At 36.9% G+C, this 22,442-nt stretch overlaps 1 protein-coding gene across 3 annotated transcripts in view; it reads left to right on the forward strand.

Annotated features, from left to right (window-relative positions):
- TMEM135 (transmembrane protein 135) overlaps positions 1 to 20,990 on the forward strand; it is a 236,886-nt gene extending 215,896 nt beyond the window's left edge. The window contains exons 11-16 of one of the 3 annotated variants that reach the window (XR_013814406.1): positions 2,430 to 2,493; positions 3,462 to 3,538; positions 8,668 to 8,766; positions 9,565 to 9,632; positions 11,294 to 13,579; positions 17,816 to 20,990. Coding sequence is in view for 2 of the 3 variants with exons in the window: in XM_079788461.1 (XP_079644587.1) it covers positions 2,430 to 2,493; positions 3,462 to 3,538; positions 8,668 to 8,766; positions 9,565 to 9,632; positions 11,294 to 11,426 (441 nt within the window). In the remaining variant the exon portion in view is untranslated. Of the gene's footprint in view, positions 1 to 2,429; positions 2,494 to 3,461; positions 3,539 to 8,667; positions 8,767 to 9,564; positions 9,633 to 11,293; positions 15,736 to 17,815 lie in introns of those variants that run through there. The other 2 variants (XM_079788461.1, XM_079788462.1) reach the window with 2 other exon arrangements.
- The last annotated feature ends 1,452 nt before the right edge of the window (positions 20,991 to 22,442 follow it).

Raw genomic sequence — 22,442 nt, forward strand, 5'->3', positions numbered from 1 at the left:
ACATTAAATATTTTCAGACTCACATTATTTTTTTCCAATAATGGAGACGCTGAGAAAATACAAACTTTCTCACATTTCTAACATAAAAAAATGACATTAATATGCTTGGTCTATTTGTTTTAAATTATTTTTAATGCCTGGTTTTAATTTAAACATATTTCAGACCCTCCTAGCTGATGACAACACTTAATAGAATCAGTATGATTTTCTGTTGTAACATACATACAGGCAATGACTTATTTTTCTTTTCCACTCACTATTCCTACTACGCTCTCTTACACCCCTTTTTGCATGTTCCTATAAATGTATCCATACATATATAAGCACATTCCTAAACACATATTAACAATAGAGTACTCTACAACTTTAAATAATGGCCTTTTGTTTAATGAGAATTACTAATATGTAAATAATATTTCTGGCACATTATTAACCAGCTAAAATTTAGATTCTAAATCTAAATATAGATTCTAAATAAATGTGATAACTAAGGTCAATCTGTATGCATACACCTTCAAACACATGTTAAACTCAAAATTATTTCTGGAAAAATGGAATTCTGGCATTATTTTGGTAAGATGGTTATGTACAAATTTACTTATAAAAGGTGGATACTCACGTTCTTTTTCATTCCTAATTCTAGTGTTTGTATTTATAAACTTTTAAGTGCTTACAGGTGGACTACCCAACACTTTTTGCTCATGTAGGTTATTCTCTACTATCTAACATATCTCAGAGCATATATATATATTTTTATTTCTGTTACTATTTATTTGCTTAGGTAATACAAACTTATGATATTAAACTAAGGAAAATACAAGTGGGTCAGAAAACCTTTTAATAGAAAATATTCCTACAGTGTGTTCCAAAGCTGTATGTAATTTAAAAAAAATGTTATCAGTGCCTTTAGAATCTTCATAAGAATGTAATCAGGAAAAAAACAAACAAGCTTATTTCTTCTGTGTCTTCTTGGTGAAGGGACCCTTTCTCCACTTTGTAATGTTCCTTTTTATCCCTGGTGATAATCCCTGTTCTGAAGTCTACTTTGTCTGATAGTAATATAACTACTATATATATATATAATTTGCTTTTGATTATATTTGGTAGTGTATTATATAAATTATATAAATATAATTTGCTTTTGATTATATTTGGTAGTGTATTGTTTCTATCTTTTTATTTGAAATTTTCTGTTTTCATTTTAAAGGTTGGTTTATTTTAGACTGCAAATAGTTGGTTCTTTTTATCCAATTTGTAATCTCTATCTTTTAACTGGTGAGTTTAGACTGTTTATACTTAATGTATTTATTTGTTATGGTTGAGTTTGAATTTATCTTCTTGCCAGTTGTTTTGAATTTGTTCCATATTTTATTTTGTTCTTCTTTCTCTTTTTTTATTTTCTGTCTCCTGGATTTTTAAAAATATATTTTAATTTTTAAAATTAATTTTAATAGCTTTATGTATTCTGTCTGTACTGTACGCTTATTATTTATACCTCTTTTTAAAATTTAGTAATTTCCTTAACATTTATAATAAATATTTTCATATAATATTATGCCACTTCATTATAGTGTAAGAATCTTACAACACCATAATTCTAATTTTTCCTTTCCATTTTTTGTGTGCTATACTTTTATCTTTTCATATGTTATAAACCCCACAACACAATGTTACTATTTTTGTTTTGTATAGGAGTCAGAAAACTTTTTCTGTAAAGGGCCAGATAATAAATATCTTAAACTTTGTGGACTATATGGTCTCTGTCACGACTACTCAAATGTCTGTTGTATGAAAGCAGCCAAAGACAATACATAAATGAATGAGCATGGCAGTATCCCAATAAAACTTCTATCACATTGTAATTAGAATTTTATATAATTCTCACATGTCACAATATATTATTTTTGTATTTATTTTTATCCATTTAGAAGTAAAAAGACAATCTTAGCTCATGAACCATATAAAAGCAAATGGCAGGGCAGATTTAGCTAGTGAGCCATACATAGTCTTCTGACCTCTGCTTTAGACAGTTAATTTAGTTTTACAGCAATTAAACATTTGCCTTCATTTTACCATTTCAGGAGCTCTTCATTTCTTTGTGCAGATCTAATTTTTTATCTGGTATCAGATTCCTTCTGCATGCAGAACTACCTCGGTAACATTTCTGGTAGTGCAGGTCTGCAGGTGATGAATTTTTTCAGCTTCTGTCTGTCTGAGAAAAGTCTTTTTCACCTTCAAACTGAAAAATATTATTTCTGGGTATAGAATTCTGGCTTGATAGATTTGTAGTTTATCCAGCTTTCTCTCCTTGTTAGAGTGGGATTGATACTTTTCCCCAGTATTCTGCATGTAGACCAAAGTAGAACCTACATGCATTTTTTTTCTAGAAATGAAACAACTGAAGTCACTGTATTTTCTTTTTGACACAGGGTACTAGTTGCTTCCTGCGCTGGGTCAGAAACCTGGATGATGAACTGCATGCTATTATAGCTGGTAAAGCAATGATTAAAAAAGAATCATTATTGTATCGATCAGTAGTAGGACTGAATCAGTAATAGTTTCCAAATTTATCTGATCTCTTTGTATCTCCTTTCTCTGTAATACAATCCCTATTGAGGCACTAGTCTAAACATTTTGTATTTGTGAAGTTTAACTATCAAGGCACTCTTGCCATCTGGTGTTTTGAGTTCACAATATATCTGCCCTCCTACAGGCCAGAAATCCTAGGGAATGTGTCACAAAAGAACATGAAATCTTAAAATATTATAGAAGTGACTATGGTACTATTTTAAATGCAATTAGATTTCTTAAAATATTCTGTTTTTACTAATGGTAAGTGACATATTTTAACGATTTTTTATTATTTTTTTAGGCATGTAAATAATTTTATAAAAACTAAAGAAAGTTTTCTACAATTGCATTGTATGTACTATTTAAGTTGAGTAGACAATTTTTTGGGGTATTTATTGGTAATTTTCCTACTATTAGAATTCCAGGTCTCCTCCCACCTTGGTTTTCCATTTATAGAATGAAGACAATAATATGGAAAGAAGTGTGATGATAGCACTAAAAATAATTTGAGCTGTTAGGAGAACAGATGAGTAATTATTTTCACTTACAATTAGAAATGATACAAATAGCCTTTAAAAATTATTTTTGAAAATTATTATGTTTGGCAAAATCACCACTGTTTTAAAGTTAAATTTAGAATGTGAAGTTTCTTATAATATATGTATCAGAACTGTGTGTCGCTAACTCTGAGGTCAATTTCTTAATTTAAAAATACATGGTAATAAGAACTCACCCATTTTAATGTTATTAAGTATATTACTGCCCCTTGATTTTGATGTAACAAGGCAGTGCTATAGATCAATTTTTTCCTACTTAAGCCAATTTAAATTTCCAAATAACTTAATAACAGATACTTCAAGGTCTGATGAGTTTTGCCTTATTTGTTTCAGGATTTTTGGCAGGAGTATCAATGATGTTTTATAAAAGCACAACAATTTCCATGTATTTAGCTTCGAAATTGGTGGAGGTAAGCAAACATTTTTATCCATGTATAGTACCAAATTATATATAGCTATTAAGTTGCTTTAGCAAAAAATATATATCCTAATTTTTTAAAGTGAATTCTAATCCTATAAAAGTATTTAAACAAAGTCAGTTGCTCTATTACTCTTCTTTCTTTGTATTATTTTTAAATATACACAAATGGAGAAAGAATAGTAATTAACCCTCATGCACCCATTATACAGCTTCAACATTAAAGCATTTGGCCAATCTCATTTCATCTATACCACCCCAACCTCTCAAGTACTGATTTATCATTTTTATTTTTAATAATATTTTATTAATTTTTTTTTAGAGAGAGAGGAAGGAAGAAAGAGGGAGAAACACAGATGTGAAAGAGACACATTGATCAGCTGCCTCCTGCACACCCCCTACTGGGGATTGGGCCCACAACCCAGGCATGTGCCCCCACTGGGAATCAAACCGGTGATCTTTTAGTACATGGGATGATGCTCAGCCAACTGAGCCACACTGGCCAGGGCAAGTACTGATTTATTTTAAACCAAATCCCAGAGTCACTTTGTCTATGAGCAACTCAGGATAAAGACTCCTGAAAGAATAAAGCCAATGGATAAGAACTCCTTAAAAATAAATAAATAAACAATATCACCAAAATATAGCCACAATACCATTATCTTACATTAAGAAAAACCTAATAATTCTTTAATATTATCATACTAGTAGCCCAGTGCACGAAATTCGTGCATGGGGGAGGGGAGGGTTCCCTTAGCCTAGCCTGCACCCTCTCCAATTGGGGACCCCCTGGGGGATGTCCAACCACTGGTTTAGGCCTGATCCTATTAGCATATTACCCTTTTAGTAGTATTCATAGATTATATAGGATAGGGTTACTTAAATGGGGGTGGGGGAAAAGCCTTTTTCATCAGGAGAAGATGCTCTTGGCAGACAAAAATACATAATCCCTATATCTGGACTGATAGCCAGCCATATGCACTATACTGCCAAACTGGTCATTAAAAAATTGAACCGCTTTCTTACACCTTACACCAAACAGCTGTTGCCCTTAAAACCCCTCCTAAGCCTCCACCTTAGGTTCTGCCTTCGCAGTTCACCCAGAGTAGGTTCTGATTGGTTCGTTTCTATGCCAGTCAGCGTCAAAAGCTCCACCTCCTAGGCAGCCATTGGCTCCTCACATTTCACCCAGATTTGGTTCTTATTGGTCAGTTTATATGCCAGTCAGCATCTCCGGGCCTATCAACGGACCTGATCAGAGAGGTGGGGCTGATTAGCAGCCCCAGTGGAGGACCAAGAGAAAGAGAGGCACAGCTGCTGGCCAGGCCTGGAACGAAAGAGACAAGAGCTGATCAACAGCTGCCATGAAGGCTACGGATCAGACCCTGCTTTTCTCTCCAGGTCTCTCTTTGGGCCTGATCTGCAGCCCCTTTGGCAGTCAGTGCTGGGTTGCCATGGCGACTTCTGGTCGGTCGAGCCTTCGGTTGTTTTGGATGTTATGGACCCTGGGTTTTTATATATTAGGATATCCCATTAGAACTTACATTTTCATTGATTGTCTCACAAAAGTTGTTTTGCAATACCTTTGTTTTAATCAGGATCCAAAGTCTCTTTTAGTTTATAATAGTTACCCACCCCTTCTTTTTTACCCTTGCCATTTATTTGTTGAAGATGTAGGCAGTTAGTCCTATGGAATTTTACTGACGGCATTCTCACTGGTCATGTTAACATGCTTCTTTAACTCTGTATTTCCTGTAAACTATTTGATCTAGAGGCTTAAGCAAATTAAGTTTTAATTTTTTTTTGAGGGGGAGAGTCGTGTGTTGCATGAATACTTCATAGTGACTGTGCAAATTCCTATTGCCTCACATTAGGAAGCACAAAAATGTCTGCTGCTTTTCCTTGTTGTGGTGCTAAGATTGATCAGTGGACTCAGTGATGATAGAGCCAGCATAAGGTTCCCCATTAGACTGTACTTAATTATTGTATCAGCCATTAATGATAATGACCAGGAATTATTTAAGTGAGGGTTGCAAAATGGTCATAATCTGATATTAATGTGTGTTTTTTCTGTATTTAATAGTGGGAATTTTTCTGAAAAAGAACTTTCCCCTTTTAACTGTTTGGTTACCCTGAAATAGTTTGTTCACAAAGCCATAATAAAATGCCTGATTACTTCTCTTTATTTACCAGTGTTCAGAATAAGTTATTCCCTAGCATCCTGCAATGTTGACCCATGAGTTTTTATTTTCAAGTGTTATATGAAGTCATGGATTTTAACATATTTGATTTGTTTCAACTCATTGTAGTCATTGGTCTCAGATGACCCTTATTTGGCTCTGAGAACCTCTTAAAGTTGACTTCTGTTTCTTTTTGGCATAATACCAGTATCTGTGATAGCTTTCATGCTTTGTGGTAAAACTAGATATTCCGGGCTCATCTGGGACATTTCCTGATTGATAGGATCAATCAGTCTTTTCTCCAATAGCCCTAGTTTCTTTTGGTGGGAAATGTCATTCAGAGACTTCTGTGGGGTGCCAGAGACTTTTTGCTCCCAGCCTAGTCATTGTTTCTTGGCCTTTCCAGTAAACAGAGCTAGAGAATCCTTCCTCCATCTTCTACCCCCATCTTTCTTTTTAAAAAGGAGAAAGTAACTAAGAGCAATTGAAATTTCCAGTCAAAGTTAAGATTATACATTTTATTTAACTTGTTTGATTTTTAAATTTCTATTTCACTGAAAATTTTTATCCTTATGACATTTAGAGAACTTCACATTTGCTTTATGAGAGAGAGAGAGAGAGAGAGAGAGAGAGAGAGAGAGAGAGAGAGAGAGAGAGGTGTTTTCTCAGTGCAGTCCGTGCAATTGGAAGCCATTGGAGTGTTTAAAGTGTGGAAATAACATGATTTAATTCACATTTTTAAGGAGAACATTCTGGCTGTTATATAGAAAATGGATTAGAGACAAGACTGGAAGCTGGGAAAATAAGACAGGAGATGTTGGTTTGTGTCAGGATAGTAGCAGAAGAAATTGAGAAAAGTAAACAGATTTATCACGTTTAGGAAGTAGAGTTGACAAGTCTTGCTAATGGAGAGAAAAAGGGGAATGAGAGAGGAAAAATAACCCCTAGCTAGCAAAATACGTGCTTTGACACTGGGGGAATCCATTATTGACACCTAGTTTGTAAAAGGTGTGTTTTACAGCCACTAACCTAAGTGGCTAGAGGTTTTTTAAGCCAAGCAATGGTATTGCTCTTTGTTCTCGTGTCAGCAGCCCATATTTGATCTTGGCCAAAGAAGCTGGTATAGACAGTGTGCCTCTGAGAGCTCTTTCAAATATAGGAAATTAGCAATTTAAACTTACCAGGTCCTTTGTTGGATTTACTTACTATGGTGTAATAGGCGATCGTTTCCCTATGATTGGAGTTAATTTTATATTAAAGTGCTGTAGTGCTATATATTGAATATTAAATAAAAATCAGTTGTATAGGCAACTTTATTTATTTATTTATTGAGTATCTATTATGTTCCCATTGCTGTGCTATGTGCTGTTAAACATATAGAAATGTAGGATATGGTTCCCTTCCTTCAACTTAGAATCTAGTTCAATAGATGTGTTTTATCATAAGAAATTAGGGACACAATTATTCCATATATCAAAAGATACCTGTTTCATATAACATTTCTATGATGCCATTTTACCACATCTGAATTTCATTTTCATCACTGTAATGTGTCTGTACCTTGTAAATGTATTGTCATATTACTTTTAAAATAATGGTCAATGTTTATCTTGTTTCCTAAGTAGATCGATCTACTTAGGATTTTAAGTAGATTGTAATTCTTTGCACATATCTTGCATATTGAAGTTAATTGTATATTAAAATGCTGTATATTTAAATGAAAATTAAAATGCTTATTAAAATGAATACTAATTAAAAGTCAGCTATACAGATCACTTTTTTCATGGAAAAAATTATCTTATGTTATTTATTTTATGAACCACTCATATCTTCTTGAACATCCCTCCATCCTTTTATAACATCATTCTCTTTTAAACTAGTTTTACTTTATTATTCCCATGTTCTAGAAAACCAGTTTCCGTGAATTATTCTATGTTCTTTCCATATAAGTTAACTGGCTGTTCCCCATATATATTGTGTACTTGCACCTGCTTGTTAGCCCTGCTTTTTCTCTCTTATCTAGTTGTTGATCCTATGCCTCTTATTAAAACTGGGTCCGTAGACTAGTACTAGTCCATGAACTGTTTCCAGTGATGACAGGATAAGTAGAGACATTGAGAGTCAGCAATTGGACCCTTTTGTAGACACTTGACAGAGTAATTGTCTTTTGAATATAATAGTGAAAATTCAATTTTGTGTGTTTTAAATTTGTCTTTCTAGTAATTTGTTTTTGTTATATTATAAAAGTATCAAGTCATAACAACTGGACATATTTTAAAGTTTTTGGTTTGTTTGTTTTTATGCAGATGGTTTGAGAAGCACTACTCAAATGTAGTCATTTCTGAAATTCTCCATGGTCCTAGACAGACTAGTTGCTTTCTCCTCTGGGGAGCCAAAATATATTTATTTATTATTAATTTATATACACAGACATACATCTAATGATGCTATATGATATCTATATATACCTGTGTAGCTATCTTACAGCCTCAGTAGAGTGCATTAATAATTTCTGTTATGCACTAACCATTTTTTTCATTTTCAGACCCTAGCTCCTAGCATAGTGTCCAGCATATAGTTAAATGAACACCATTAAATATTTAATGCATGAATGAATAGATATAACAGGGAGTGGAGGACCTGAGCATTTTGCAAAATCATTGAAGAGTAAATGATATAAAAGAGGTAGAAGTAAAGTTCCATTGAATTTTACAGAAAAGTATTATTATTGGTACCTGGTGTTTGGGGTAAGAAAACGAGGGCATGGGGGGAAAGGCTAACACTTAATGCTGTTGTGGAAGATGATTTGAGCCTCGAAAGAATTGTTAGGATTGTGAAAAGTTAGAAAAAGACTTAGATAGGGAGCATATTGCTCAACTACATTGTTAATGCTATTTAAAGTTGTTTTCTTTATAAGTCTTGCATTATGCTTGTTTTGCAGACAATGTATTTCAAAGGCATTGAAGCAGGCAAAGTTCCCTATTTCCCCCATGCAGATACTATCATCTATTCCATCTCTACAGCAATTTGCTTCCAGGCAGTAAGTACAGCTTTTTGAAATGAGAAATAGAATGATTTCTCTTTTTAATGTGCATTGAACTGATGGGGGGAAAATAAAGGCCTAGGAACATTTTTATTTATTACATTTTATGCTTTTTTTTGTTTTTTAGCAAGATAGCTTGCAAGTTTCAAATCATTAAACATATTAACTTAATGGGCCAGTTCCTGTTTAGGAGCACAACAATTTTTAGGTTTAAATAGAGTGCAATTTTTATAGGTGAATTATTACTTTAGTACCTTGGCTAAAATGGCCCAATTTAATTATACTTATTTTAGAAAAAAGATACTATAATCATAAGTAAGAATAATTGCATTTCTACAATATTATTTAGGCAATGAGGATAAGGGTAAAAATTTTGCTTAATAGAGGCATTGTTCAATTTCTTTAAATCCTGTAATCATCATTATTGATGTTAATGGTTTTAGGGCTGTTGGAAAATTTTGGGGACAGCTTTTATTTGCACTTTTGCGAAGTATTGCTGCCAGCACAATAAACTTATAACTAGTGAAGTGCCAGCTACCTAATGGGTATTCAGTAAATCCTTCCTGATAATACAGACTTAATTAACTCAATGATTATTTCCCAAGCAATATTCACAAAGACTCTTGATAGTTATCAACTTAAACATAAATACCTTTTTTTTTATTATGGTCATCACTGTCATTTTTAAAACACAATGAGCAATAAAAATAGCAGTAAACTACTCTGTTGCCTAAGACTGCTGATAATATTTGCCATTTACTAAAGGAAGTCTAATACCGAATACTCTCATCTTAGGCCGTCATGGAAGTTCAGAATCTGCGACCATCTTACTGGAAGTTCCTTTTAAGGCTCACCAAGGGCAGGTAAGTGACTGAGATGTTTTAACTGGTCATAGAAACAAAGAAAGATTTTTTTTTTCTCATAAGAAAGATCTTGAATCTTTTGGTCTCTTTGCAGGGATATTCTTTTATTTGTAAAGTAGGATATCTAGATATAAATAAAATATGACCAGCTTAATAAGAATAACAAGGGGCATTCTTTTAATGAACGTTATTTTGATTACTTTTCCCCTATATTATTTTATATATTTTAAGTGTTGTAGATTAATATCATGTTGCTTTGCAAATTAGTTGCTACATAACATACTTAAGTCTCACTTTTAAAATGTCTGATCTCTTTTTTTTTAATTAAAAATATTAAACAGCTTCATAAGAAATCATGCCTAAACAATGAACTGATTTCTATTTTGGAAAGACAATGGTATTCTTTTCCCTAATATTGTAACCATACTGTCCTTTATCTTTATTATCTTATTCTTTATTGTCTTTGTTAGCATTTCCTTATCTTAATTTAATTCTTTGGGAGGAAGCTTGACCTCCTAGAAAGACCATGGGCGTTGGAGTCGGGTAGGCCTAGGTTTGTCAGCTCTGAGACCTTTAGCTGTGTCGCTGGTGGGGAAGTTGTTTACCCTCATGAGCCTCAGTTTTTTTCTTTCTACCATGAAACAATAATACATACTTTGTAAGGCTGTAGGAAAATCGAGATGTTGATAATAGCACTTAGCACTTAATAGATACTCAGTAAATTGTTGCTGCTATTAATATTACCACTATTAGTAGTAATAATAGCAAACAGTTATATAGTGCTTATTATGTCCCAGATATGGTTTTAAGATACACACATATGTACACATACAACTTCCATGTCCATACATGTGTGTTTCATCCTTAAAATAACTATGACGTAGGTACTAAAAACACCCCGATTTTACATATCTGAGATGCACAGAGATGTTAATAGCTTTCCAGAGTCACACAGCTAGTAAACGACAGACCTGTGATATGAGCCCGGCAGTCTGGCTAAAGCCTTCCTTTTAGCTTAGAATAATGATGCTGGCTAATGACGAAGTGAATTTCACTGCTGTCTTCTCCAGAAGGAAGTGCTGTGGACAGGCCGGGAGACCCAGTCCTTCCTGCACAGCAGCTAAATCTGTGTCTTTTAAAAACTTTGTCTCTCTTAGGTTAGGTGACGGATAAAATGAGGGTGTGCTTTAACTCTGTTGAGCCTATTAGAATTTTGAAAACCTGTGTGCTGTTTATCTTTTAATTATTAAATATTTGCTCATTTGGATGTGTTTTCTGTTGGTTGTGAGACATTAAAATCACTTATGAGAGAAATTACATTTAATATCTTTGCCTCGTTAATGTTAGCCCATTCGTTGTTTATTTAGTTTCTTGTGATTTCATCCATCAGAAAAATGGTCATGAATGTATTTTTCTGTTTGACATTATCTATTAGAAAGGGTTTGAAAGAATGATGGTAATCTGGGGTTTCCGGCCTGGGGATTAGTATCTCCTTAAAGAAAATATGGACAGTGCACCTTGAGGAAGAGTATCAGAGTCTGCCAGTGAGTCTTTTGCCATGTCAGCCTTTTCTCTTTTTTCATCTCATAAGTCAGGTAGAGTGAATCATCTCATTTTATAAACTCATTAAATACTTCTTTACTGTGTCCTCTGTTTTACAGATTTGCTGTCATGAACCGAAAAGTCCTTGATGTTTTTGGTACTGGTGCATCTAAACACTTTCAGGATTTTATCCCTAGGTTGGATCCAAGATACACGACTGTAACACCAGAGTTGCCCATCGAGTTTTCTTGAAGATGGCTGTAATTTATTAATGTGTCTTAACGTTCCATTATTTTATCCTGAAGAGTTAATTATGTTGAACAAAAAGAAGGGGGCCCGAGCTTGAATTTCAGTGTTATTTCAATGAGAGATGCTCTTTTTTTGTTTGTTTTTCTTACCAATCAGAAATACAGAAGCTTTTTAGGAAAGTGTTGCTTAATAATTAAGCTCCCTCTGTAGCCAGAATCTGATTCTAGATCACTGTAGTGGTTGACATTATGATATATAATTGATTAAATTATGTCAACAAGCAATATTAAATAATCTATGTAAAAAATAAGATATACTTAAAATTACTTTAAACGATGATTTTAGTTCATTCCAGTATAATTCTTGGTTAAAACTGAGAATATTTCTATATTTTAGGATACAAGGCTCATGGGTACATGAATTTGGTCTGTATGTCTTTGGAACTTTTGAATTGGTAACTTGAGTAGTGAAATGTTATGGGTATGAAGTGACTCTTCACAGACAATGCTGCTTTAGTGTAGAGCGATTTAAGTGGCCATTCTTACTTCAGGGATTCAGAGGCGGGTCTCTTACTGTCTGGATAAATGCCGTGGCATCCACACTCTTCTTCCACGGGCTCCCTCATCTCTCTCCATGGTCAGCCGGGCTGTTTTGCAGCCCAGGGAACCTATGTGCTGATGGCAGGTTAGGTACAAATGGAAATTGACGTAACTGATAAAATTGAAATGTATGGTTTAATCTTTTGCAGAAGCATTACACTTGAATATTTAAAAGCAAATGAAGTTACTTTGAAACCTCCTGTAGGTTTGTTATGTTTGCTTTCATTTATAAGGACTGCATTTTTCATAGCTAAATCTGTATGCCATTGTCGACTTAGAAGGGATCAACATTCTATGAAACAAAAATAGTTTGGGCAGGTTTGGCAGTTTTGTTTCCTCTCAGCTCTTTCACTGACACAGTGGATGTTTTACAACTAAAAAGTGTAAAAATCCAGTGGTTGTTCAAGAGTTCACTATGTCACTAATGGCATTCAGGTTCTCCAGCCTCTTCAAAAAACCATTGTCACCATTTTTACTCCTATTAGAAATAAGAAGTGACAGAATCCGTCACTGCTGATTATGAGTTAGTTCAAGACAGATGTGATTGAAAAACCATCACTCTTAGGGTTTTTCAGGGAAAAGTTATACTTTTCTAAGTTAGTCAGAGGCTTAAGTGGTTGTGATGTCTACAGTTAATATAGGGGTGATGGTATATTTTTAAATATAATTTTGTTGCCAAAAAGTTTTAAGCCATTGTAAGTTAATTATGCAGTGGAACTTGTGTTGCAACAAGAATTATAACCCAGACTTTAAAAATGCTTAATCCTCCATATTCAATTTCATCAAGCCTTGTACACTTCTGTTTACATGTAATCCTACCCTTGGTTGTTATGGAAAATTGAAACCCAACAACAAGACAGACTCTGGTGCCATGGCAACAGAGAGCGACTCTTTAATTTGGGCAACATTTTGCATTGTGGTTAACTTTTCAGAATTGACTTGTCTCTTAGGCAGTACTGTTTAAAAGATCATTTTGGTTTCAGCCTTCAAAATTGATTAATAAATTAAGTTCTAAGTTTTTATTCACTGGAATCAAAATGGTGATTAGTACTGGGTTTACTTGTAAAATGGAGCATGACAGCCGTGAGAAAGCTCTGCTGCTGGTACCTCAGTTTCTCCATTTAGAAACTGTGTATAACATCTTCCCGCTGGGTCAAAGAAAAGACGTTTTCATCCATCAGTTGTTTTTATTGACATTAAAAGGCTATGATATTGGAAGACAAATTCCACTGAAATATGATGGGGTTGGTGAAATTTTACTGGTTTAAAAGGTGCATTTCTATGATTTACTTTTTTATTTCTTTTTTTTTTTTACACATGACAGTCATCTTTTATTTTATATAAAATGTAAAATGAAATCCATCATGAAGCAGAATACAATAGTGAATGTACAGCTTGAAGGATTACTTAACTGATTTGCACTGGTGAATAGAGAAGGCGGGTTTGACTTGCTTGGGATTGACTGCAAAGTGGAGTTGTTTGAGCAAACACAAAGAAAGTATTTTTGCGTTCCTGATGACAATCAAAATGAATCTCTCTCTACCTCTAACTAATCAGGTATTGACTGACAACTTGGCATCATAAATAAAGTCAAATATATGTCTCCATTCCAAAATATGTTTTTAGTCCATTTATACCCTGAAGAAATGTTGCGTATGGTAACTTCCCACCAGAACTGATTGTATTAAACATTAATATGCCCCCTTACATTTCTTACATCTTTATGTCAATTGAAAAACAGTGCATTGGGGTAATTAGTGGTATTATGGTTGTTTCATTGCCATTTCCTATATTAATAAAATCCTAGAGTTAGTACCAGCCAAGTACCAACTGAACTTATAACAGATTGTCTCAAATCTGTTGGATTCCTACCAGTTTTTCATCAGAGAGTTTAAGTCCATTTTATTACTCATTTCTGCAATAAAACCTTTGGTTCAGTTATGTTTTTTTTATAAATTCCATGTTTACTTCTATAATTTTTTTCTTGATCTCTAAATATTGTCACTCAGCTGATACCAAGTTTATTTTTTGCCTTCATTTGTTGTTTAGTCGGTTGTTATTAATTTAAAATTTTATTCTTTGGTCTGTCTCAGATTTTACAACTTACTTTTTTCTAGAATGAACATGTCTTTTGTGATGAAACCCAAATTGGTTCATTGTCACGCAGTGTTTTCTTGTTGGGCTTGAGTATCGTCTCCTTATGGATTGTGTCTAGGCTAACATTTGATTTAGTTGTTAATGCTGACAAAATTCCTTCTGCGTGTATTTTACCACATCCCCGAGTTTCTGAGCCCTCTGCCAATGCTTAGTTAATGAGAATCAGTTCCCCTGACCCTCGGGGAGCTTCATTGCTTGCTGACCTGGCATCCTCCCATGGTGGCGTCCTCCAGGCAGGGCAGAGGGCGCGCGCCCCCGGGGAGCAGTGCCCCATGTTCTTGCTGCCTTTGAATCCGAGAAGCCACCAAGTTCAGAGTCCTTGAAAGCTCCCTGTGATTTATTTCCATTTGTATAAGTAAAAAGTAGTTTGACAGGGCAACAAAATCATGCTTACATGGATGGCGTTTTGTTCCATGAAGGCAAAAGTGTTCAATTTCTGAATTGTGACCTTGCTCAGATACCTGATGAACTTTATCTCCCCCAGTACCTTGAACTGCTGCTGACTGTCTCCTCATAGTCATTTTCAGATAGAGAATTTTAACTGAAAATGAGTGACCAAGAAAAAACAAACAATGAAAATATAAGAAATGAATATTGTTTATATACATATGTATTAACTTCATAGAGGAAGGGAGAGGGAGAGAGTGATAGAAGCATCAATGATGAGAGAGAATCATTGATTGGCTGCTTCCTGTACGCCCCCTACTGGGGATCGAACCAGAAACCCGGGCATGTGCCTTGACTGGGAATCAAACTGGAACCTCCTGGCTCAACCACTGAGCCACACCTGCCAGGTGAAATGAATTTTTTTTTGTAGGACTGGGCAGAAACCGAGAAGTAAGTAGGGTTAGCTTAATTGTGGATGCCAGGAGCCTGTTCGTATAGTTACCTCCGCCCTGTGCCTTCCTCTTCATAGCCTTGTCCTGTTGATGCCTTAGCTAGCTTTGCAAATCCTTTTTGTGGAATTAGCAAGGAAAGGGGTGTGAGGGACTGAGGTGACCCTGAGATGAGAAGGCCGGGCTTGGATCCTGGGGCCCTGTGGTACTTCCCTCAGCTAGCATAGGGGGACCTCGGGTGGAGGCTGTGTTTCTGTTTCAAGCTCTGCTCTCAGGCGACTGTAATAGCTCTGTAGTGTGAAAGGGGTAAGGACAGAGAGATGTGACTGACGATGGCGGGTGACCTCTGGAAGCAGAGGGGCAGGAGGTTGGCCATGATGTGGCGTGTGTCCTCGGGCTGCCACGTGGGGGATCGGACTGTGTGCTGTTTCACACTGAGAGAGAAGGAAGTGGCTTTTATTGGAGGAAAGCATTAATATCTGGTAACCGCTGTCTTGCTCTCTGGTGTGGCAGCTCTCTCTCCTCCACCCCTGTGCCCCAGCTCGCTCCTCCCCTCTTTCCGGGCCTTGGAATCTTTATGTCTGACCACTTGCTGCCCTTCCGCACTCCTCATCCCGCTTCTTCACGCCTTTCTTCTGTGGGCTGCTGGGACAGCCTGCAGCTATGAGTCCTGAAGGAGAGCGCTCTGTCGCTCCTGTCCGTGACAGCTGGTGTGTGTGTGTGTGAGGGTGGTGGTGGGGGGGGGAGCTCTGAAGGAAACATCTCCACGTTCAGAGACTTTTGATGTAACTGTGCATTTCTTAGGCAGGAAGGGATGGAGGATAACTGCAGATTATGCATACAGACGTAAAAGGATGTTCATCTGTATGCGGGCCCTTTAAATCCAGGACAGTCAGTCTCTTCTCAGCAGCCCCATAGCATCACCCGATTCTTGCTGTGGTTACAGGGAAGGGACAGAAAGAACTCCTTTGCTATTTCTTACTGCTTTCTACATTATTTTCCTTAAGTGAAATCATATATTGGGCTCTATCCTTGCAAACCTGAGAATCACAGTAATAACACTACCTATCTATCTATCTATCTATCTATCTATCTATCTATCCATCCAGTCCACAGCAGCAGCATCAGGCCAGGTGCAGTTTGTTCTTTTTCCAGCACACAAGCCACTGTGCTTGCCTGTTTGTTTTGTTGTTGTTGTTCAGTCTGTTGCCCACCGCTACCCTCTCCCTCCAGAGCCTCGTTTCTAGTTTTGTCAGAAACCCCCAGGCTATGGGCAGTAGGGAGTTCCCTGCCAGCCTCAGCATCTCCAGGGAGAGGAGGTCCAGGCTTGCACAGGGGGCCTGTGGGCCTGTATTGGCCGAGGTCACCCGGCAGTATTACTTTCCTCTGCCCCTGAATTTGGACCAGGCAATTTCTGAACCCCATTTCCTCAATGCCTGTTGAACTTCTCAGTCATCAATCAATCCCTTAAGTGTATTTTCTTTTCAGACTATTTGGTCCACAAGAGGACCCTGTGGCTAACGAGAGGGATTGGCGCCAACAGTCTAAAAAGGTTTAAAGCACGAAGTGATCCTGTTGTTGGTCATTATGGGATGGGGTGCCAAAAGGGATGGGTGAGGAGATGCAATAAACACATTTTCAAGTCTCCCCTCTTCCCCTCTGTGTCTTTCTTTACCGTCCCAAGCCCGCGCTTTTCACCACATCTTTTCCACTTATTTCTGCAGTTAGAGAAGTACTTATAGGGTGGGGAAAAGTAGGTTTCCAGTTATTCCTATGGAAAATAATACCACAATAGTAATAATACAAGAATAACCTCAGTGTTCCATGTACTCACAACTGTAAACCTACTTTTGCCCCAGCCTGTATTTTCTCGTTTGCTTCAGGGAGAATTGGAGGGGCGACATTGGCTGACACTTGATCAGGGAAGAGCCTGCAGGAATGTTGTTGAGTCTATAGAAAAAGAGGTCGCTTCTCTTCTCCTCTTCCCTCAGAAGTGAGCCCGGGGGATTCATTCATAGTAGGAGTATTTGGAGCCGTGTCCCCGTGACATGTGTGACAGGTGTATGCTATCAAACGTGGCGTGCTGAAGAGACAGTCTGTGAAGGGGGGGGAAAGGGATCCTCCCCGGCATTAAGAAAGCAGGGGCCGTGTCTGCAGCCTTGTTACAAATAGAAACCTGCCTGGAGGCTAGTGGTCAGTGGAGGTATTGACTACTCAGGGGCTTGGCTTTGTCAGAGCAGTCGGTGTTGGTGGCAGGAATGGTTGGAAGGCCTTACGATGCTTAAGAAAAGACAGAAGTTATTTCCTCCCTAAGTTAGAAATGTACTGAATGTGTTGAGAGGTTTTATATGAATACAGTTTTTAATCATCCTTTTGAATTTAATTTGTAATGTAGGTGAACTCTGTCCTTGCAAACCTGAAAACTGCAAATTTCTTCAAAACTACAGAAATTCAGTCGCATCTAGGTCTGAGCCTGCAGTTTTTGAGAGCCTGTGTTTCTCAGGGATATAGTCAGGTTCTCTTAAATCCTAGGAGGGCAGGATAGATAAATCTAAAAACTGGAGGGATAATTGAATCATTGGCATCTTTTTTTTTTCTCTCGCTAGAACACTTCCTGTAACTTGGATTAATGTTCAAAAATGGAAATGCAGTCAGTTATTAATTGCCCAACTACTGGCTGTTTAATCCTCTTCCTTGCTGATTAAGCACTGATTTTGTTTAAAGCAGCAAGTTGCTGAGCCCCAGGGGAGGGATTATATTTTTTCTAGGCCTTTCATGTCACGTCTTTCTTCTTGTCCAGATATGTTTCCAACCTTCCCTCTGACAATGGTCACAAGACCCATTTGGGGCCAATAAGATGGAATGGAAAACCGGTGAACTCCTGGAAATTTTTTCTTCCTTGATTAAAGAACTTGATTTCTTGTTCAGAACACCAGTTAATGGGATCTGGATCTGTGGCAACAATCTTGCAAATATGAGGTGAAAAATACAAAGATGAAAAACCACCGTGTCAAAGATGTCAGATCAGAAAAATGGAGGGAACCTGCCTCCCAGATGATATTCTTGAGCCACCGAGTCAGTGCCAGTAACCACATACCTCAGAGCGTTTAGACAACACAAACCTCCATAGCTCAAGACTGTATTAGTAAAGGATTCTTTCAGCTAAAAACATTTCTAATTGACACATTCCAATCCTATGTAGATCAGGCCTCAGATTCATTTCCCAGGGTATGCCTCCCTCCCTTGACTTGAAAGATCCCTTTTCCTTCCCTTCTCTATGTTGTATGTAAACTAAAATATTCAGCATCTCCTCTTCGAAGGTTCTGCTGATCTTTTATCTCTGTCTTCCTGAAGCAGTTTGCTAGTACTCCTTCCCCCCACAAAACACATTCCAGTTGATTTTGATTAGCTGTGTGCTCTCCTGTTGCTTCTTTAGATTGTGGTATATATTTGAAGAGCAAAGACCACAGCTTATTCCCACCTTTCTGCCTAGATCGGGTTTGGGGCGGGCTATGGTGGGAGATGGTAGTCTCAGCAACTGCCTGTTGAGTACATGCTAACTCGGTGGCATCTGCAGATTGAAAGTCTGTCCTAAGCCCTCTCCATAAAAGTCTGGAAGATATTATCCTTACAAATGATTTTGTAAATACTCCGGGAAATTGGCTTCTACTGCCACTCCAGCAGCTAAGCCAGTTTGGCTCCGGGTCTTCGAGAAATGATTTGTCATCTGTTTCATTTGTTTGCTTTTTCCTGACACAGCTGGAATTCTGGATTGTTCCCCACTTAAAAAACGGCCAAATCCAAACCAGAAGTAGACAGGGCAGGACCCAGGCTCTTCCTTCCCACTCGTCTTCACCGGGTAAAAGTCATGGGCAGTTTTCCTAGGGTTACCCTTTGTGTATGCTTTTTTCAATAGCCCATTAGGATTATTTTTTTCCTGTAACAGAGAGGATCTTAAGATATTTGAGAGGGAAAGGCTTGGGATCGTTGTTATCAATAGAGGCAGGTCCCTTACAAATAGCTTCTTATCGTACTTTTAGGGGGAAAAGAAGGAAACCACAATGTCTGAGGTGCCTTTGACATATAACAAGTTGCTTACATCACATTCAGACCTCACAGCCTATGAGGTGGATATTATTAGTGCTGTTGTACCGATGGGAGAACTGGGAATCAGAGAGGCTGGTGCTTTGCCCGGTTGGCAGTACTGGAATCTGAGCTCAGATCTCTAATAGTTGAACGTTTGTTTGTTTTCCTCCCCTCAGAACATAACTGTACCTCTTCAGAAGTGGCATCTTCACTCCCTTTCCGTAAAAGTGATCATATAACATTGTAATAAAAATCTTGCCTTCAAAATGGTTTTGACATTTACTTTGACCTCAGATAGAAGAACAGGAACTGGAATTATCTTCTCACTTGAAAAAAAATGAAAGAATTACTGATAAGATATATAAAACAACGGTTTTAAGACACTAGACATCAAGCACCGCAGGGTAGTGGGCTCCGAGAGAAGAAAAACAAATGGGTTGAGTCCTGTGCTTGCCCCAGCTGATTGCAGCTCCGGGAGAGAGCACCACAGCAGAGCCCAGAGGTCTCCCTGAGCTCACCTGGGATCCAGAGAGACCAAAGTGGGTGGAGCCCAGGAGGCGGAGTACAAGAGAGGAGTGCGCTGCACAGAAGGAAAGCGGAGGGATCTGAAGAGGGTCCCCTGGGAGACTGTATGCACGAAAGGAGACTGCTGAGGCTGCAGAAGGACCCACCATAGGATTTTACACAAAGCAACGCCTAGTTTGCGTTCCTGCTAGCCAGAGTAGAAAACTGTAATTCAGAGGGCTCTGGATAGGAGAGTCTGACATGTTTTGCTTCAGTAGGAGAGCAAAGTTAGCCATGGTCCAAAGGCTCAAAAGTATCAAACCGTTTAGAAGTAACAATCTCCTAGAACAAAGTATAAGAATTTAGGGATACAGGTATGTTAAATATGCAACAAGGTAAAATTGAAAATGTTTGGCATCTAATAAAAAATGGCCAGGCATGCGAAAAGTCAGAAAATGCAACCACTAAGAGAAGGGGGGACGGGGGAGAAGAAAAGGAAACAGACCCAGAAATGACACAAATAATACAATTATTGTTTGTACAAAAGGGTATCGTAACTACATGCCACGTAGTCAAGAAGGTAGTGGTCAAGAAGTAGAAAGGAGATTGAGCCTGTTAAGTAGAGGCACAGAAGATATAAAAAGGATGAGAAAATAACATGAAAGAGATGAAAAATACACCTGAGATTTTAAAAAAAAATACACTGGGTGGAATTAACAATGAGTAGAAAGCAAAAGAAAAGGTTACAGAACTTGAAGACTTATCAGTAGAAACTACTCCAAACTATTTGAGTGAAACATGACAAGCAGTGGTCAAAGCTTCCATAAACAGGGCCACTTCAGGCAGCCTGGTAAACAGGAGAGGACGTGGGTGTGAGAAAGGAAAAGGTATGGAAAAATGTTTTTATTTTGTGTTTTCGTTGTCCTTCAAGTCATTTGAAGACATAATGTCCAACATTTAAAAAAAAATTGATGAAAACTATAAATCCACAGATCCAAGAAGCTTAATGAATTCAAGGACAAGAGACACAAAGACAGTTGCACCAAGGCACATCTTAAGTTAGTTTAAACCAGTAATAAAAGACAATGCACGGGGGAGGAGCAGTGCATGTTACATACAGGGAAGGAGCTCAGGTAAAAATGGCAGGAAACTTCTCATCGGAAACAGTGGAAACCGCAACACGGTGGAGCAACACCTTAAATATAACGATAGAAGGAACAAAACCGAACCTGCCACCTAGATCCCTATGTTCAGTGAAGATACCTTTCAAACAAAGAGGCCAAATGCTTTTTCAAATATCCAAAAGCTGAAAGACTATATCATGGAAGACCTGTACTACAAGAAGTGTTTTTAAAAGTCAAGCAGATATAAAATAATGCCATGTGGAAATATAGTAAATATATGGATAAACATGAAAACTTTTATATTGTTATTTTTAAATTTCTTTGAAAGATAATTGACTACTGAAAGCAAAAATAGTAACAATTTATTGTGGAGTTTATAACACATGTCAAAGTAAAACAACTACACAGTTTAGGAAGGGGAAATGGAGGTGTAGTATGGTAATAGTCTTAGACTATACATGAAGTGGTGTAATATCACTTGAAGGAAAACGGCAGTAAGTTAAAAGATGTATAGTATAGCTCAGGTAATCTTTCCCCCTCCCCCCCAAAGGAGTGTTATAACTAATAAGCCAACAACAAGAACAAAAATACATGGAGTTAATAAGTATTCAGTTAATCTGAGCGAAAGAAGAAAAAGGTGGGGAGTGGGAACAAAGGTAAAACAAAAAATAAATAGCAAGATAATAGATTTCCTGGTAAGCCCCAACTATATCAATAATCACATTGATTGTAAATGGTGTAAACACTCAATACAAAGGGAGAGATTGTCACATTGAGTAAAAAAGGCAAGGCTCAACTATATGCTGCCCACTCGAACCCACTTTAAGTATAAAGAAACTAGGTTTAAAATAAAAATATAGAGAAAATACATCATGGTAACAATAATTTAAAGAAAGCATATGAACTGAAGTAATAGTAAACGGTTTGATTTCAGAACTTGAGAATATTGCCAAGATTAGGATTAACATGGTTGTTTATGATAAAGGGTCAGTTTAACAAGAGGAAATTACAATCTTAAGTGTTTATGTGCATATTAATTTCTCAATATGTGATAAACTACATAGAGAAAAATAACCAACCCACACATATAGTTGCATGTTTCAACACCTTCAGTAACTGATAAAATATGTAGACAGAACATCAGTATTTTGAAGACTTGAAAGCCACTATCAGCCATCTTGACCTACTTAGCCTTTAGACAGCACGCCACCTAGCAGCACAATGCACATTCTCTTCATGTACATCCAGAACATTTCCAAAAGAGACCATATTTGGGGCTGCAAAGCAAGTCACAATAAAAGGTTCAAATCATACAAAGTATATTCTCTGGCAAAAGAAAAAGGAAAATTAGAAATCAATAACAGATCTGGAAAACCCCCAAATATTTGAAAACTGAACAACATGCTTCTAATGAAGAAATAAAAATAACTTAGAAATATATTGAGTTGAAGGAAGATGAAAACAATATATTGAAATTTATTAGCTACAGATAAGGTAATATTTAGAGTAAAAATTGTAACACTAGCTGCCTATATTAAAATAGAACAAAAGTCTCAAATCTGTGATTTCAACTTTCATCTTAAATATCCATAAAAAAGAGCAAGTTAACCCCAAAGTAAGCAGAAAAAGAAAGTAATAAGCATAAGATCAGAAATCAATGGAATAAAAACGGGATAATGAGAAAAATTAATGAAACCAAGGTCTGCTTCTTTG

The sequence above is a fragment of the Cnephaeus nilssonii genome, assembly GCF_951640355.1.
Source record: "Cnephaeus nilssonii genome assembly, chromosome: 13".
Taxonomy (NCBI): domain Eukaryota; kingdom Metazoa; phylum Chordata; class Mammalia; order Chiroptera; family Vespertilionidae; genus Cnephaeus; species Cnephaeus nilssonii.